General features: G+C 43.3%; 1 protein-coding gene across 2 annotated transcripts in view; it reads left to right on the forward strand.

Moving 5' to 3' along the window:
- Window positions 1-18,193, forward strand: part of USP32 (ubiquitin specific peptidase 32) — a 347,736-nt gene that overhangs the window by 96,859 nt on the left and 232,684 nt on the right. For both annotated transcript variants that reach the window (XM_069757228.1, XM_069757227.1), the window contains exons 3-5: window positions 6,149-6,254; window positions 11,865-11,983; window positions 12,264-12,423. In XM_069757228.1, the coding sequence (XP_069613329.1) occupies window positions 6,149-6,254; window positions 11,865-11,983; window positions 12,264-12,423 (385 nt within the window). The remainder of the gene's footprint in view (window positions 1-6,148; window positions 6,255-11,864; window positions 11,984-12,263; window positions 12,424-18,193) is intronic.

Raw genomic sequence — 18,193 nt, forward strand, 5'->3', positions numbered from 1 at the left:
ATAGGGTTCATCAGTGTTCTGGTATTTTTCACAGTATTGTTGCGGACAGTGCAGTTCTTACTTTCTGGTGCACCCGAGAAAGCACAATGGAACTCCTACTGCATTAGTGAGCAGGGCCTATTTTTTCCATTGTATTTATATACAATGTATTGTATTTGTGTTCATATTCATATATATTTTTTTGTTTAATTTGGAGAATGTGTCATGTTCATCTAAAATGGTCAGTGTTATTTCAACTAAAACAGCAGTAATAATAATTTTATTTATATAGAGCCATCGTATTCCGCAGCGCTTTACAATTATAGAGGGGACTTGTACAGACAATAGACATTACAGCATAACAATAATCACAGTTCAAAACAGATACCAAGAGGAATGAGGGCCGTGAGCGCAAGCTTACACACTGTGAGGGAAAAAGTGGAGAGCCGAGAGGTGGATGGTAACAATTGCTTTCGTTGTTCGGACCAGCCATAGTGTAAGGATCGGGTGTTCATGTAAAGCTGCATGAACCAGTTAACAGCCTAAATACTGTATATAACAGCACAGACACAAAGGGCTATGAGAATATGATGCGAGGAACCTGATTGTTTTAAGTTTTTTGAATGGGCCACACAGGGATAATTGGGTTAATGCGTTGAGGCGGGAGGCCAGTCTGAACAAATGCGTTTTTAGGGCATGCTTAAAACTGTGGGGATTGGGAATTACCGTATATACTCGAGTATAAGCCGAGATTTTCAGCCCAAATTTTTGGGCTGAAAGTGCCCCTCTCGGCTTATACTCTAGTCAAGGTGGGTGGCAGGGTCGGCGGGTGAGGGCGCTGAGGCATACTTACCTAGTCCCAGCGATCCTGACGCTCACTCTGCCTGTCCCACGGTCTTCGGTGCTGCAGCTTCTTCCACTGTTCAGCGGTCACGTGGGACCGCTCATTAGAGAAATGAATAGGCGGCTCCACCTCCCATAGGGGTGGAGCCGCGTATTCATTTCTCTAATCAGCGGTGCCGGTGACCGCTGATAGAGAAAGAGGCTGCGGCACCGAAGACAGCTGTGACACCGAAGACAGCTGTGACAGGCAGAGGGAGCGTCAGGATCGCTGGGACCAGGTAAGTATGTAATATTCACCTGTCCGCGTTTCAGCCGCCGGGCGTCGTTCCATCTTCCCGGCGCCTCCATCTTCCCGGCATCTGCGCTCTGACTGTTCAGGTCAGAGGGCGCGATGACGCATATAGTGTGTGCGGCGCCCTCTGCCTGATCAGTCAGTGCAGAGACGCCGGGACCGGACGCCGGAACGAGACATCGGGAGCTGCAAGCAAGAGAGGTGAGTATGTGTTTTTTTTTTTTTTTTTTTTATTGCAGCAGCAGCGGCGGCACAGATTTATGTGGAGCATCTATGGGACAAAATGAACGGTGCAGAGCACTGTATGGGGCACAATGAACGGTGCAGAGCACTGTATGGGGCACAATGAACGGTGCAGAGCACTGTATGGGGCACAATGAACGGTGCAGAGCACTGTATGGGGCACAATGAACGGTGCAGAGCACTGTATGGGGCACAATGAACGGTGTAGAGCACTGTATGGGGCACAATGAACGGTACAGAGCACTGTATGGGGCACAATGAACGGTGCAGAGCACTGTATGGGGCACAATGAACGGTGCCGAGCACAGTATGGGGCACAGCTATGGGACAAAATGAACGGTGCAGAGCATTGTATATGGGGCACAGATATGGGGCAATAATGAACGGTGCCGAGCACAGTATGGGGCACAGCTATGCGACAAAATGAACGGTGCAGAGCACAGTATGGGGCACAGATATGGGATAAAATGAACGGTGCAGAGCACTATATGGCACAGCTATGGGGAAATAATGATCTATTTTTATTTTTTAAATTCACCGGTAAATGCTGCATTTCTACCCTAGGCTTATACTCGAGTCAATAAGTTTTCCCAGTTTTTTGTGGCAAAATTAGGAGGGTCGGCTTATACTCGGGTCTGCTTATACTCGAGTTTATACGGTAATCGTATTAACCTGGGTAGTGCATTCCAAAAAATTGGCGCAGCATGTGAAAAGTCTTGGAGACGGGAGTGGGAGGGTCTGATTATTGAGGGTGTTAACCTCAGGTCATTAGCAGAACGGAGAGCATGGGTAGGGTGGTAGGCTAAGACCAGGGAGGAGATGTAGGGTGGTGCTGAGCCATGGAGTGTTTTGTGGTTGAGGGTAATAGTTTTGTACTGGATTCTGGAGTGGATGGATAACCAGTGTAATGACTGGCACAATGTAGAGGCATCGGTGTATCGGTTGGTGAGGAATATGATCCTGGCTGCAGCATTCAGGACAGATTGGAGATGGGAGAGTTTGGTAAGAGGGAAGCCAATTAGTAGAGAGTTACAATAGTCTGGACGAGAATAAATAAGTGAAACAGTAAGAGTCTTTGCAGAGTCGAAAGTAAGAAAAGGGCGAATTCTAGAAATGTTTTTGAGATGCAGATAAGAAGAGCGAGCCAGTGATTCGATGTGGGGAGTGAATGAAAGCTCGGAATCAAGTATTACCCCAAGACAGCGAGCATGTTGCTTGGGAGTAATGGTGGAACCACACACGGAGATGGCAATGTCAGGCAAATGTAGGTTAGTAGAGAGAGAATACAGGGAGTTCAGTTTTTGACAGGTTCAGTTTCAGATAGAGGGAGGACATAATGTTAGAGACAGCGGTAAGGCAATCACTGGTGTTTTCTAAAAAGGCAGGCGTGATATCAGGAGAAGTGTATAATTGGGTGTCATCAGCATAGAGATGGTACTGGAAACCTAATCTACTGATTGTCCAATAGGGGCAGTATACAAAGAGAAGAGGAGGGGGCCTAGGACTGATCCTTGAGGAACCGCAACAGTAAGGGAAGCTGAGAGGAAGAGGAACAAGCAAAAGATACAGTGAAAGAGCGATCAGAGAGATAGGAGGAGAACCAGGAGAGAACGGTGTCCTTGAGGCCGATGGAGCGGAGCATAGTGAGGAGGAGCTGATGATCCACAGTATCGAATGCTGCGGAGAGATCCAATAGAATTAGCATGGAGTAGTGACCATTAGATTTAGCTGTTAGTAGATCATTAGAGACTTTAATAAGGGCAGTTTCAGTAGAGTGTAAAGAGCGGAAACCAGATTGAAGAGGGTCGAGAAGAGAGTTATAATAATATAAATAATAATAGTTTTTATTTATATAGCGCCAACATATTCCGCAGCGCTTTACAAATTATAGAGGGGACTTGTACAGACAATAGACATTACAGCATAACAGAAATACAGTTCAAAACAGATACCAGGAGGAGTGAGGGCCCTGCTCGCAAGCTTACAAACTATGGGGAAAAGGGGAGACACGAGAGGTGGATGGTAACAATTGCTTTAGTTATTCGGACCAGCTATAGTGTAAGGCTCAGGTGTTCATGTAAAGCTGCATGAACCAGTATGTAGCAGTACAGACACAGAGGGCTAATACTGCATAAAGTGTATGAGAACATGATGCGAGGAACCTTTTTTTTTATTATAAATAGGCCACACAGGGATCGTTAGGTTAATGCATTGAGGCGGTAGGCCAGTCTGAACAAATGAGTTTTTAGGGTACGCTTAAAACTGTGGGGATTGGGGATTAATCGTATTAACCTAGGTAGTGCATTCCAAAGAATCGGCGCAGCATGTGTAAAGTCTTGGAGACGGGAGTGGGAGGTTCTGATTATTGAGGATGCTAACCTGAGGGCATTAGCGGAGCGGAGGGCACGGGTAGGGTGGTAGACTGATACCAGGGAGGAGATGTAGGGTGGTGCTGAGCCATGGAATGCTTTGTGGATGAGAGTAGTAGTTTTGTACTGGATTCTGGAATGGATGGGTAGCCAGTGTAATGACTGGCACAGGGTAGAGGCATCGGTGTAACGGTTGGTGAGGAATATGATCCTGGCTGCAGCATTCAGGACAGATTGGAGCGGGGAGAGTTTTGCAAGAGGGAGGCCGATTAGTAGAGAGTTACAATAGTCCAGACGAGAATGAATAAGTGAAACAGTCAGAGTTTTTGCAGAGTCGAAAGTAAGAAAAGGGTGAATTCTAGAAATGTTTTTGAGATGCAGGTAAGAAGAGCGAGCCAGTGATCGGATGTAGGGGGTGAATGAAAGGTCAGAATCAAGGATGACCCCAAGGCAGCGGGCATGTTGCTTTGGAGTAATGGTGGAACCGCACACGGAGATGGCAATGTCAGGCAAAGGTAGGTTAGTAGAGGGAGAGAACACGAGGAGTTCAGTTTTTGACAGGTTTAGTTTCAGATAGAGGGAGGACATGATGTTAGAGACAGCGGTAAGACAATCACTGGTGTTATCTAAAAAGGTCGGTGTGATATCAGGAGCAGAAGTGTATAATTGGGTGTCGTCAGCATAGAGATGGTACTGGAAACCAAATCTACTGATTGTTTGTCCAATAGGGGCAGTATACAACGAGAAGAGTAGGGGGCCTAGGACTGATCCTTGAGGAACCCCAACAGTAAGGGGAAGGGGAGAGGAGGAGGAACCAGCAAAACATACAGTGAAGGATCGGTCAGAGAGATAGGAGGAGAACCAGGAGAGAACGGTGTCCTTGAGGCCGATGGAGCGGAGCATAGTGAGGAGGAGCTGATGATCCACAGTGTCGAATGCTGCAGAGAGGTCCAAGAGAATTAGCATGGAGTAGTGACCATTAGATTTAGCTGTTAGTAGGTCATTAGAGACTTTAGTGAGGGCAGTTTCAGTAGAGTGTAAAGAGCGGAAGCCAGATTGAAGAGGGTCGAGAAGAGAGTTATCTGAGAGATAGCGGGTAAGACGGGAGTGGACCAGGCGTTCGAGGAGTTTAGAGATGAAGGGAAGATTAGAGACAGGTCTATAATTAGCGGCACAGTTTTGATCGAGGGATGGTTTTTTAAGTAATGGATGTATGATGGCATGCTTAAATGAGGAGGGAAAAATACCGGAAGTGAGGGAAAGGTTGAATATTTTTGTTAGGTGAGAGGTGACAGCCGGGGAAAGGGACTGGAGGAGATGTGATGGAATGGGGTCACTGGTGCAAGTAGAGTTATCTGAGAGATAGCGGATAAGACGGGAGTGAACCAGGCATTCGAGGAGTTTAGAGATGAAAGGAAGATTAGAGACTGGTCTATAATTAGTGGCACAGTTTTGGTCGAGGGATGGTGTTTTAACTAATGGATGCATGCATGCTTAAATGAGGAGGGAAAAATACCGGAAGAGAGAAAAAGGTTGAATATTTTTGGTAGGCGAGAGGTGACAGCAGGAAAAAGGGACTGGATGAGATGTGATGGAATGGGGTCACCGGAGCAAGTGGTCGGACGTGAAGATGCAAGGACCCTGATTACTTCTTCTGTAAATGGTTCAAAGTCCGAGAATGAACTAGATGCAGTGGGGGAGGGAGGACAGTGCATGGTAAGAAGGGATTGGGAGATAATTTCCTGTCAGATGTGGTCAATTTTTTCTTTGAAGTAATTGGCCAGATCGTCAGTGCGGAGATCCGTGGTTGGGGCCTGCACTCTTGGGTTGAGTAGGGAATGAAAAGTGTCAAAGAGAAGTTTAGGGTTATTGGACAGTGAGGTGATGAGGGTGTTGAAATAGGTTTGTTTGGAGAGGTGAAGGGCAGAGTTGTATGTTTTAAGCATGAACTTATAATGGATGAAATCTTTGGGTAGATTAGATTTTCTCCACAAACGTTCGGCGCACCTGGAGCATCGCTGTAGGAAATGTGTTTGCAGTGTGTACCACGGTTGTCTCAGGCTGTGCCGAGTTGTTCTATGTATAGGAGGTGCAAAAAAAGTGTAAGCAACATTGTAATATATTTTATCAGAGAAATATGCTTCTGTCTCCACTTATAAGCCACTTATTTTCCTCCGTTACCATCACCCACCTCCTGAACTCATCAGGCTGCAATATTTTTAGAAATATTTGTGGCTATGAATTTAACATGAAAATATGCAAGTCATTAGAGTGATTGTGTTATTTGATTGTGATAAGAATTACAGTGTCGAGCAAGATTTTCATGCTATTGGTTACATAAGATTGAATATACATGAATATAATGCACTGTGTGTATCAAAACTATTATGTTTGGTAAAGTCCCTATTTTGTTGTGTTTTAGGTCATTTACTGCTCTTTTGGTGGGACATCAAAAGGCTTACATTTCAATAACTTGATAGTGGGACTAGTTCTTCTAACGAGAGGCCGAGATGAAGAGAAGGCTAAGTGTAAGTAACATAGTAACATAGTTATTAAGGTTGAAGGAAGACTTTTAGTCCATCTGTTTCAACCCATAGCCTAACCTAACATGCCCTAACATGTTGATCCAGAGGAAGGCGAAAAAAAAAACCATGTGGCAAAGAGTAAGCTCCACTTTGGGGAAAAAATTCTTTCCCGACTCCATATACGGCAATCAGACTAGTTCCCTGGATCAACACCCTAACAAGGAATCTAGTATATGTACCTTGTAACATTATTCTTTTCTAGAAAGGCATCCAGTCCCCTCTTAAATTTAAGTAATGAATCACTCATTACACATTATACGGCAGAGAGTTCCATAGTCTCACTGCTCTTACAGTAAAGAATCCGCGTCTGTTATTATGCTTAAACCTTCTTTCCTCCAGACGTAGAGGATGCCCCCTGGTCCCTGTCTCAGGTCTATGATTAAAAAGATCATCAGAAAGGTCTTTGTACTGTCCCCTCATATATTTATACATTAACATAAGATCACCCCTTAGCCTTCGTTTTTACAAACTAAATAGCCCCAAGTGTAATAACCTATCTTGGTATTGTAGACCCCCCAGTCCTCTAATAACCTTGATCGCTCTTCTCTGCACCCGCTCTAGTTCAGCTATGTCTTTCTTATACACTGGAGACCAGAACTGTACACAGTATTCTAAAGGTACTGTCACACTAGACGATATCGCTAGCGATCCGTGACGTTGCAGCGTCCTCGCTAGCGATATCGTCCAGTGTGACAGGCAGCAGCGATCAGGCCCCTGCTGTGCTGTCGCTGGTCGGGGAAGAAAGTCCAGAACTTTATTTCGTCGCTGGACTCCCCGCAGACATCGCTGAATCGGTGTGTGTGACACCGATTCAGCGATGTCTTCACTGGTAACCAGGGTAAACATCGGGTAACTAAGCGCAGGGCCGCGCTTAGTAACCCGATGTTTACCCTGGTTACCATCGTAAAAAAACAAACAGTACATACTTACATTCAGCTGTCTGTCCCTTGCCGTCTATTTCCTGCACTGACTGCTGGCCGCAAAGTGAAAGTGAAAGCACAGCACAGCGGTGAGTCACACAGCGGTGACTCACCGCTGTGGCTGTGCTCTGCTTTCACTTTGCGGCCAGCAGTCAGTGCAGCAAACAGACGGCAAGGGACAGACAGCTGAATGTAAGTATGTACTGTTTGTTTTTTTACGCTGGTAACCAGGGTAAACATCGGGTTACTAAGCGCGGCCCTGCGCTTAGTTACCCGATGTTTACCCTGGTTACCGGGGACCTCGGGATCGTTGGTCGCTGGAGAGCGGTCTGTGTGACAGCTCTCCAGCGACCAAACAGCGACGCTGCAGCGATCCGGATCGTTGTCGGTATCGCTGCAGCGTCGCTAAGTGTGACGGTACCTTTAGTGAGGTCGAACTAGTGACTTGTATAGAGGTAAAATTATGTTCTCCTCATGAGCATCTATGCCTCTTTTAATGCATCCCATTATTTTATTTGCCTTTGTAGCAGCTGCCTGACACTGGCCACTAAATGTGAGTTTGTAATCCACCCATACTCCCAGGTCTTTTTCGTTGACGGTTTTGCCCAGAGTTTTAGAATTAAGCACATAGTTATACATCTTATTACTTCTACCCAAGTGCATGACCTTACATTTATCCCCATTAAAGCTCATTTGCCATTTATCAGCCCAAGCTTCTAGTTTACATTTATCATCCTGTAATATAAAATTGTCCTCCTCTGTATTGATTACCCTGCAGAGTTTAGTGTCATCTGCAAATATTGAAATTCCTCTCTGTATGCCCCCTACAAGATCATTAATAAATGTTAAAAAGAAGAGGGCCCAATACTAACCCCTGTGGTACCCCACTGCTAACCGCGACCCAGTCCGAGTGTGCTCCATTAATAACCACCCTTTGTTTCCTATCCCTGAGCCAGCTCTTAACCCACGTACACATATTTTCCCCTATCCCCATTATTCTCATTTTATGTATCAACCTTTTGTGTGGCACCGTATCAAAAGCTTTTGAAAAGTCCATATACACCAAGTCCACTGCGTTCCCTTGGTCCAGTCCGAAACTTACCTCTTCATAGAAATTGATCAGATTAGTCTGACAGGAACGGTCCCTAGTAGACCCATGTTGGTATTGGGTCATGAGGTTATTCCTCTTCAGATACTCCAGCATAGCATCCCTTAGAATGCCCTCCAGGATTTTACCCACAGTAGAGGTTAAGCTTACTGGCCTATAATTTCCGAGTTCAGTTTTTGTCCCCTTTTTGAATATAGGCACCACATTTTCTATACGCCAGTCCTGTGGTACAGACCCTGTTGTTATGGACTCTTTAAAGATTAAAAATAATGGTCTATCAATGACTGGACTGAATTCCTGCAGTACTCGGGGGTGTATGCCATCCGGGCCCAGAGGTTTCTCAATTTTAGTGATTTTTACATGCCGCCGTACTTCCTGCTGGGTTAACACTATCATGTTTTAGTTTCTTACTATTTACGTAGTTAAAGAATATTTTGGGATTATTTTTACTCTCTCTGGCAATGAGTCTCTCTGTCTCAATCTTTGCTGCCTTGATTTGCTTTTTACAGAATTTATTTAATTTTCTGTATTTATTTAATGCCTCATCACTACCTACTTCCTTTAATTCTCTAAATGCTTTCTTTTTGTCACTTATTGCGCCCCTTACAGCTCTATTTAGCCATATTGGTTTCCTCCTAGGTCTAGTATTATTCCCATACGGTATATACTGTGCACAGGTCCTATCCAGGATGCCAATAAACGTCTCCCATTTTCTTTGTGTATTTTTATGTCTTAGGATATCGTCTCAGTTAATTGCACTAAGATCCTCTCTCATCCGTTGGATATTTGCCCTCCTGAAGTTGTGTGTCACTATTCATTACGAACTTTTCAAGAAAGGGTCATAGCCCGAATAAATTTGACTTATGAGTAGTGTTGAGCATTCCGATACCGCAAGTATCGGGTATCGGCCGATACTTGCGGTATCGGATTCCGATACCGAGTTCCGATACTTTTGTGGTATCGGGAATCGGTATCGGATCCATAGTGATGTGTAAAATAAAGAATTAAAATAAAAAATATTGATATATTCACCTCTCCGGCGGCCCCTGGACATCACCGCGGGTAACCGGCAGGCTTCTTTGTTTAAAATGAGCGTGTTTAGGACCTGAGAATGACGTCGCGGCTTCTGATTGGTCGTGTGCCGCTCATGTGACCGCAACGCGACCTATCACCAGCCGCGACGTCATTCTCAGGCACTAAACTCCTCATTCTAGGAATTTAGGACCTGCGAATGATGTCGTGGCTTCTGATTGGTCGCGTGGCGGTCACATGAGCGGCACGCGACCAATCAGAAGCCGCGACGTCATTCCTCAGGTCCTAAACGCGCTCATTTTAAACAAAGAAGCCTGCCGGTTACCCGCGGTGATGTCCAGGGGCCGCCGGAGAGGTGAATATATCAATATTTTTTATTTTAATTCTTTATTTTACATATTAATATGGATCCCAGGGCCTGAAGGAGAGTTTCCTCTCCTTCAGACCCTGGGAACCATCAGAATACCTTCTGATACTTGGTGTCCCATTGACTTGTATTGGTATCGGATATCGGTATCGGCGATATCCGATACTTTTCGGGTATCGGCCGATACTATCCGATACCGATACTTTCAAGTATCGGACGGTATCGCTCAACACTACTTATGAGTTTAAAAAAAAAAATTAATGTTTCACTGTGAATAGGAAATGTTTTGCTTTCTATTAATTTTTTAATGCTGCCCAATATCACTTATTCTTTCATTATCCTAGACTGCAATTTGTGGCCTGGCTAATGATGAGCTACTATTTACCAAAAAGAAACCACAGCACCATGTTCTCTTGCTCGTTCTGTATACAGGTGCGTCTCACAAAATTAGAATATGATCAAAAACTTAATTTATTTCAGTTTTTCAATACAAAAAGTGAAACTTATATATTATATAGTCATTACAAACAGAGTGATGTATTTCAAGTGTTTTATTTCTGTTAATGTTGATGATTAAGGCTTACAGCCAATGAAAACCGATAAGTCATTATCTCAGTAAATTAGAATATTTAACAAAAACACCTTCAAAGGCTTCCTAAGCGTTTAAAAAGATCCCTTAGACTGTTTTAGTAGCTTCCACAATTATGGGGAAGACTGCTTACTTGACAGATGTTCAGAAGGCAGTCATTGACACACTCCACAAGGACGGTAAGCCACAAAAGGTCATTGCCAAAGAAGCTGGCTGTTCACAGAGTGCTGTATCCAAGCATATTAATGTAAAGGTGAGTGGAAGGAAAAAGTGTGGTAGAAAAAGGTGCACAAGCAACTTGGATAACCACAGCCTTGAAAGGATTGTTAAGAAAAGGCCATTCAAAAATTTGGGGGAGATTCACAAGGAGTGGACTGCTGCTGGAGTCATTGCTTCAAGAGCCACCAAACACAGACGTATCCAGGACATGGGCAACAAGTGTCGCATTCCTTGTGTCAAGCTACTCATGACCAATAGACAATGCCAGAAGCGTCTTACCTTGGCCAAGCAGAAAAAGAACTGGACTGTTGCTCAGTGGTCCAAGATGGTGTTTTCAGATGAAAGTACATTTTTTATTTAATTTGGAAATCAAGGTCCCAGAGTCTGGAGGAAGAGTGAAGAGGCACACAATCCAAGCTGCTTGACGTCTAGTGTGAAATTTCCACAATCAGTGATGGTTTGGGGAGCCATGTCATCTTCTGGTATAGGTCCACTGTGTTTTATCAAGACCAGAGTCAGCGCAGACGTCTACCAGGAAATTTTAGACCACTTCGTGCTTCCCTCTGCTGACAAGCTTTTTGGAGATGGAAATTTCTTTCTCCAACAGGATTTGGCACCTGTCTACACTGCCAAAAGTACCAATCAATATCTGGTTTAAAAACCACAGTATCACTGTGCTTGATTGGCCAGCAAACTCGACTAACCTTAACCCGATAGAGAATGTATGGGGTATTCTTAAGAGGAAGATGAGACACCAGACTCCACAATGCAGACAAGCTGAAGGCTATTATCAAAGCAACCTAGGTTTCCATTCCATAACGCCTCAGCAGTGCCACAGGCTGATCACCTCCATGCCACGCTGCATTGATGCAGTAATTGATGCAAAAGGAGCCCCGACCAAGTATTGAGTGGATTTACTGAATATACATTTCAATAGGCCAACATTTCAGATTTTAAAATCATTTTTTAAGCTGGTGTTATAAAGTTTTCTAATTTACAGGGATAATGACTTTTGGGTTTTTATTGGCTGTAAGCCATAATCATCAACATTAACAGAAATAAACACTTAAAATAGATCACTCTGTTTCTAATGACTCTATATAATGAGTTTCACTTCTTGTATTAAAGAACTGAAATAAATTAACTTTTTGATGATATTCTAATTTAATGAGATATATATATATATACACACACACACACACACACACACACACACACACACACACACACACACACACACACACACACACACACTCACACACACTGCGTATTGTATGTATGTGTATATGACTTTTCTTGTTTTGTTTTTTCTTCTCAGACATTTTTAGCCTGTTTTCCAATGAGTCGGGAAGCTGTGTGGTTCGGGAGGATATGGAAAGCATGCTCTCAGTTGTAGATGGAGAAGTCCCATTGTCCCTTAAAAAATGTTTTGCAGAGGTAGGTTTTCATGTCGTCATGCATCACCTTTCATATTCTGATTTGTGAAGTTGATTTTTAAAAACAAAACTTTATCAGAATGTTTTATTTGTTATTTTGTTCATACATTTATATGTATGTTTTGCAATTGTTTGGTAGCAAGATAGTATTCCCGCTACATGATGTTTTTACTTTTCTCTCTGTTTTCACTCTTCCCTCTGCATGGATTTGGTTATTGCATAATATGAAATCTAGTACTTACTGACAATTAAAATATATATATATATATATTTTTTTTTAGGGTGAAAAGGTGAACTACGAAAAGTTTCGAAATTGGCTGCTTCAGAACAAAGATGCATTTACATTTTCCCGATGGTTGTTGTCAGGAGGAGTCTTTGTAACACTTACTGATGACAGTGACACTCCTACTTTCTATCAGACTTTGGCTGGGGTCACACACTGTAAGTGTTTTATTTTGTTTAAATCCATGGTTAAAAGGCTAGTCATGTGACAATGCGTTTTTTTTTTTTAAACCACCCAGATTGGTGTGTAAGACTGAAGAAAAAGGTATACTTGGCCCACTGATCACCCTCTCCAGCCCGTCCTATTCCAAACTCGCCTAGTCACCAATAGTTGATGGTTCATTCGCGAACGAACTAAGACAAATAGCTGTCTCCCTGTTGTGAACGATGGGTTTCTGGCACCCCAGTGAGAGCCACTAAATTCTCTGATTGGCTCTCACAGGGTGTAAAATTCTGGTATTAACCTGTTATAGCTTCACCCGCCCGAACCAAACTACACCCACTTATGAATTGGTTGACTGCATGAGTAGGTGGGGTTTAGGCCACATTAATGTCCTCTTAAATATGTTTTCACCTATTGTTAACACATATTTAACCCCTTTACTCCCAAGGGTGGTTTGCACGTTAATGACCGGGCCAATTTTTACAATTCTGACCACTGTCCCTTTATGAGGTTATAACTCTGGAACGCTTCAACGGATCCCAGTGATTCTGACATTGTTTTCTTGTGACATATTGTACTTCATGATAGTGGTAAAAATTCTTTGATAGTACCTGCGTTTATTTGTGAAAAAAACGGAAATTTGGCGAAAATTATAAAAATTTCGCAATTTTCCAACTTTGAATTTTTATGCAATTAAATCACAGAGATATGTCACACAAAATACTTAATAAGTAACATTTCTCACATGTCTACTTTACATCAGCACAATTTTGGAACCAAAATTTTTTTTTGTTAGGGAGTTATAAGGGTTAAAAGTTGACCAGCAATTTCTCATTTTTACAACATCATTTTTTTTTTTAGGGACCACATCTCATTTGAAGTAATTTTGAGGGGTCTATATGATAGAAAATACCCAAGTGTGACACCATTCTAAAAACTGCACCCCTCATGGTGCTCAAAACCATATTCAAGAAGTTTATTAACCCTTCTGGTGCTTCACAGGAATTTTTGGAATGTTTAAATAAAAATGAACATTTAACTTTTTTTCACAAAAAATTTTCTTCAGCTCCTTTTATTTTACCAAGGGTAACAGGAGAAAATGGACCCCAAAAGTTGCTGTACAATTTGTCCTGAGTACGCTGATACCCCATATGTGGGAGTAAACCACTGGGCGCATGGGAGAGCTCGGAAGGGAAGGAGCGCCGTTTGACTTTTCAATGCAAAATTGACAGGAACTGAGATGGGACGCCATGTTGCGTTTGGAGAGCCACTGATGTGCCTAAACATTGAAACCCCCCACAAGTGACACCATTTTGGAAAGTAGACCCCCTAAGGAACTTATCTAGAGGTGTGGTGAGCACTTTGACCCACCAAGTGCTTCACAGAAGTTTATAATGCAGAGCCGTAAAAATAAAACAAAAATTTTTTCCCACAAAAATTATTTTTTAGCCCCCAGTTCTGTATTTTTCCGAGCGTAACAGGAGAAAATGGACCCCAAAATTTGTTGTCCAATTTGTCCTGAGTGCGCTGATACCCCATAAGTGGGGGGGGTACCACTGTTTGGGCGCATGGGAGGGCTCGGAAGGGAAGTAGTGCCATTTGGAATGCAGACTTAGATGGAATAGTCTGCAGGCGTCACATTGCGTTTGCAGAGCCCCTAATGTACCTAAACAGTAGAAACCCCCCACAAGTGACCCCATATTGGAAACTAGACCCGCCAGGGAACTCATCTAGATGTGTTGTGAGAACTTTGAACCCCCAAGTGTTTCACTACAGTTTATAACGCAGAGCCGTAAAAATATAAAATATTTTTGTTTTCCCACAAAAATTATTTTTTAGCCCCCAGTTTTGTATGTTTCCAAGGGTAACAGGAGAAATTGGACCCCAAAAGTTGTTGTCCTATTTGTCCTGAGTACGCTGATACCCCATATGTTGGGGTAAACCCCTGTTTGGGCACACGGGAGAGCTCGGAAGGGAAGGAGCACTGTTTAACTTTTTCAACGCAGAATTGGCTGGAATTGAGATCGGACGCCGTGTCGTGTTTGGAGAGCCCCTGATGTGCCTAAACAGTGGAAACCCCCCAATTATAACTGAAACCCTAATCCAAACACATCCCTAACCCTAATCCCAACAGTAACCCTAACCACACCTCTAACCCAGACACACCCCTAACCCTAATCCCAACCCTATTCCCAACTGTAAATGTAATCTAAACCCCAACCCTAACTTTAGCCCCAACCCTAACTGTAGCCCCAACCCTAACCCTAACCCTAGCCCTAACCCTAGCCCTAACCCTAGCCCTAACCCTAGCCCTAATCCTAGCCCTAACCCTAATCCTAGCCCTAATCCTAACCCTAATCCTAACCCTAATCCTAGCCCTAATCCTAGCCCTAACCCTAATCCTAGCCCTAACCCTAATCCTAGCCCTAACCCTAGCTCTAATGGGAAAATGGAAATAAATACATTTTTTTAATTTTTCCGTAACTAAGGGGGTGATTAAGGGGGGTTTGATTTACTTTTATAGCGAGTTTTTTAGCGGATTTTTATGATTAGCAGCCGTCACACACTAAAAGACGCTTTTTATTGCAAAAAATATTTTTTGCGTTACCACATTTTGAGAGCTATAATTTTTCCATATTTTGGTCCACAGAGTCATGTGAGGTCTTGTTTTTTGCGGGATGAGTTGACGTTTTTATTGGTAACAATTTCGGGCACGTGACATTTTTTGATCGCTTTTTATTCCGATTTTTGTGAGGAAGAATGATTAAAAACCAGCTATTCATGAATTTCTTTTGGGGGAGGCGTTTATACCGTTCCGCGTTTGGAAAAATTGATAAAGCAGTTTTATTCTTCGGGTCAGTACGATTACAGCGACACCTCATTTATATCATTTTTTTATGTTTTGGTGCTTTTATATGATAAAAACTATTTTACAGAAAAAATAATTATTTTTGCATCGCTTTATTCTCAGGACTATAACTTTAATTTTTTTGCTGATGATGCTGTATGGCGGCTCGTTTTTTGCGGGACAAGATGACGTTTTCAGCGGTACCATGGTTATTTATATCTGTCTTTTTGATCGCGTGTTATTCCACTTTTTGTTCGGCGGTATGATAATAAAGCGTTGTTTTTTGCCTCGTTTTTTTTTTTTTTTTTTCTTACGGTGTTTACTGAAGGGGTTAACTAGTGGGCCAGTTTTATAGGTCGGGTCATTACGGATGCGGCGATACTAAATATGTGCACTTTTATTGTTTTTTTTATTATTTAGATGAAGAAATGTTTTTATGGGAATAATATTTTTTTTTTCTTCATTATTTAGGAATATTTTTTTTTATTTTTTTTTTTACACATTTGGGAAAAAAAATTTTTTTAAACTTTTTTATTTTGTCCCAGGGGGGGACATCACAGATCAATGATCTGACAGTTTGCATAGCACTCTGTCAGATCACTGATCTGACTTACAGTGCTGCAGGCTTCACAGTGCCTGCTCTGAGCAGGCTCTGTGAAGCCACCTCCCTCCCTGCAGGACCCGGATCCGCGGCCATCTTGGATCCGGGCCTGGAGCAGGCAGGGAGGTAGGTAAGACCCTCGCAGCAACGCGATCACATCGCGTTGCTGCGGGGGGCTCAGGGAAGCCCGCAGGGAGCCCCCTCCCTGCGCGATGCTTCCCTGTACCGCCAGCACATCGCGATCATCTTTGATCGCGGTGTGCCGGGGGTTAATGTGCCGGGGGCGGTCCGTGACCGCTCCTGGCACATAGTGCCGGATGTCAGCTGCAGTAAGCAGCTGACACCCGGCCGCGATCGGCGGCGCTCCCCCCGTGAGCGCTGCCGATCGCATATGACGTACTATCCCGTCGGTGGTCATACGGACCCACCCCACCTCGACGGGATAGTACGTCTAATGTCAGAAAGGGGTTGCTAGGGATCCATTTAGGATCCAAAAGATCCGGATCTTTTTTTTTGATGAGTGGAGCCTGGAGAGCCAGATTACCAAAAAGAGCCGGACTGCCCATCACTAGTGTCCTCTCCAACTGCTTTCTACTTCCTGCTGCAGTGGTGATAATTCCATACAAGGTCACATGACTAATGTAGCACATTACTTCTATGGGCAGCAGTTGGCTACTGCGATCAGAAGATTGGACAGATTTAATGTGGAAATGGCAAGGGATAGGTGACAGCAGTATACAGGGTTTTATTTTTTGTTAACCCCTTCATGACTGGACCAGGTTTCATTTTTGTGCTTTTCAGTTTCCCTCCCCTTCTTCCTAGAGCCATAACTTTTATTTTTCTGTACACGTACATATAAGAGGGCTTATTTTTTGCGTGACGAGTTGTTCTTTTGGATGACACCATTCATTTTACCACATAGTGTATATTTTTTGGGGAATTGTTCTCATGGTATACATTTTGTGGTGAAAATGACCTCGTAATATGATTCTGCTCACCAGCAAACAAGTCCAATATTTTTAGTTAATTTAGTGGTGACAAAAAAGCCAAATTATGCAAAATAAAAAAAATTTCTTAAGTTGTTTTGCCATTTTCAGAAACTCGTATTGTTTTTATTTTTTGACCACTAGAGCTGTGTGACTGCTTATACTTTTGGGGGATGAGATGACATTTTTATTGATACCTTTTTGGGATAGATGCTTCTTACAGTATTTTTTGTGGAAGTGCCACCACCCCAAAAAAAAAGTCATTTTGACCTTCTTTATTTTTTTTCTTCATTTACGTTGCTTACTGATCGAGTTAATTATTTTAAGATTTTGGTAGATCTGACTTTTCTGAACACTGTGCTAGCCCGTGTTTTTTTCATGTTTTATTTTTAATATCTTTATTTTTAATGGGGAGTGATTTGAATTTCTTTTTTTTTTTTTCATTATTTAATTTCTTAAAACAGTGTTAGTAGTATTATTACCGTATTTTTCGGACTATAAAACGCACCGGACCATAAGACGCACCCCAAATTTTCAGAAGGAAAATGGTGAAAAAAATTAAAGCGTCAAGAGGTCCTTCTTACAGTCCTGAATTCAGCTTGCCCGGGGGAGGGGGGGTATCTGCAGCACTGGTGGCAGCAGGATTCGGGGAATTCTTCCGGTGGTCTAGTGCTGCAAGGCAATGATCTCGCTCCCATCCCAGCCTGGTGCGGCAGGTTCGGTGGTGATCGGTGGTATTGTGGGCTCTGGCGACATTTTCTGATGTCCAACGCTGTAGGGCGATGATGGTGCGGCGGTGCTTGGTGGTGGCAGGGGCTCCAGCGATATTTCCTTATAGCCCAGAGCCCCCACACTTCTATTGCCTCAATGTTGTGGCCTCCGGGAAAATGGCCGCCAGTGGCGGCGCATGCACAAATTGAGATCTCGGCAATGAACTCTCGGAACCAAGATCTCAATATGCGCATTCACCGCCTCCGACGGCCATTTTCCTGGAGGCCACAGCATCAAAGCAATAAAAAGAGCGGGGCTTTCAGAAATTGTCGCTGGAGCCCCAGACACCACCGAGCACCGCCACACCAGCATCGCCCTGCATAGTCAGATCAGGACCCACCGGAAGAATCGACCGACTCCTGCTGCCACCACGCCAAGTGTAAGTGCCGTACATTCCGACCAGAAGACGCACCCCCATTTTCCCCAAAAAATTTTTGGGAAAAAAGTGCGTCTTGGAGTTCGAAAAATACGGTATTTTTTTTTCTTTTCATTGTTCCTGTTAGGCAACATAAGGGGCTTGAAGCTGCGATCGCTTATGCTATATACAGCCATGCCACAGC

The sequence above is a fragment of the Ranitomeya imitator genome, chromosome 3, assembly GCF_032444005.1.
Source record: "Ranitomeya imitator isolate aRanImi1 chromosome 3, aRanImi1.pri, whole genome shotgun sequence".
Taxonomy (NCBI): domain Eukaryota; kingdom Metazoa; phylum Chordata; class Amphibia; order Anura; family Dendrobatidae; genus Ranitomeya; species Ranitomeya imitator.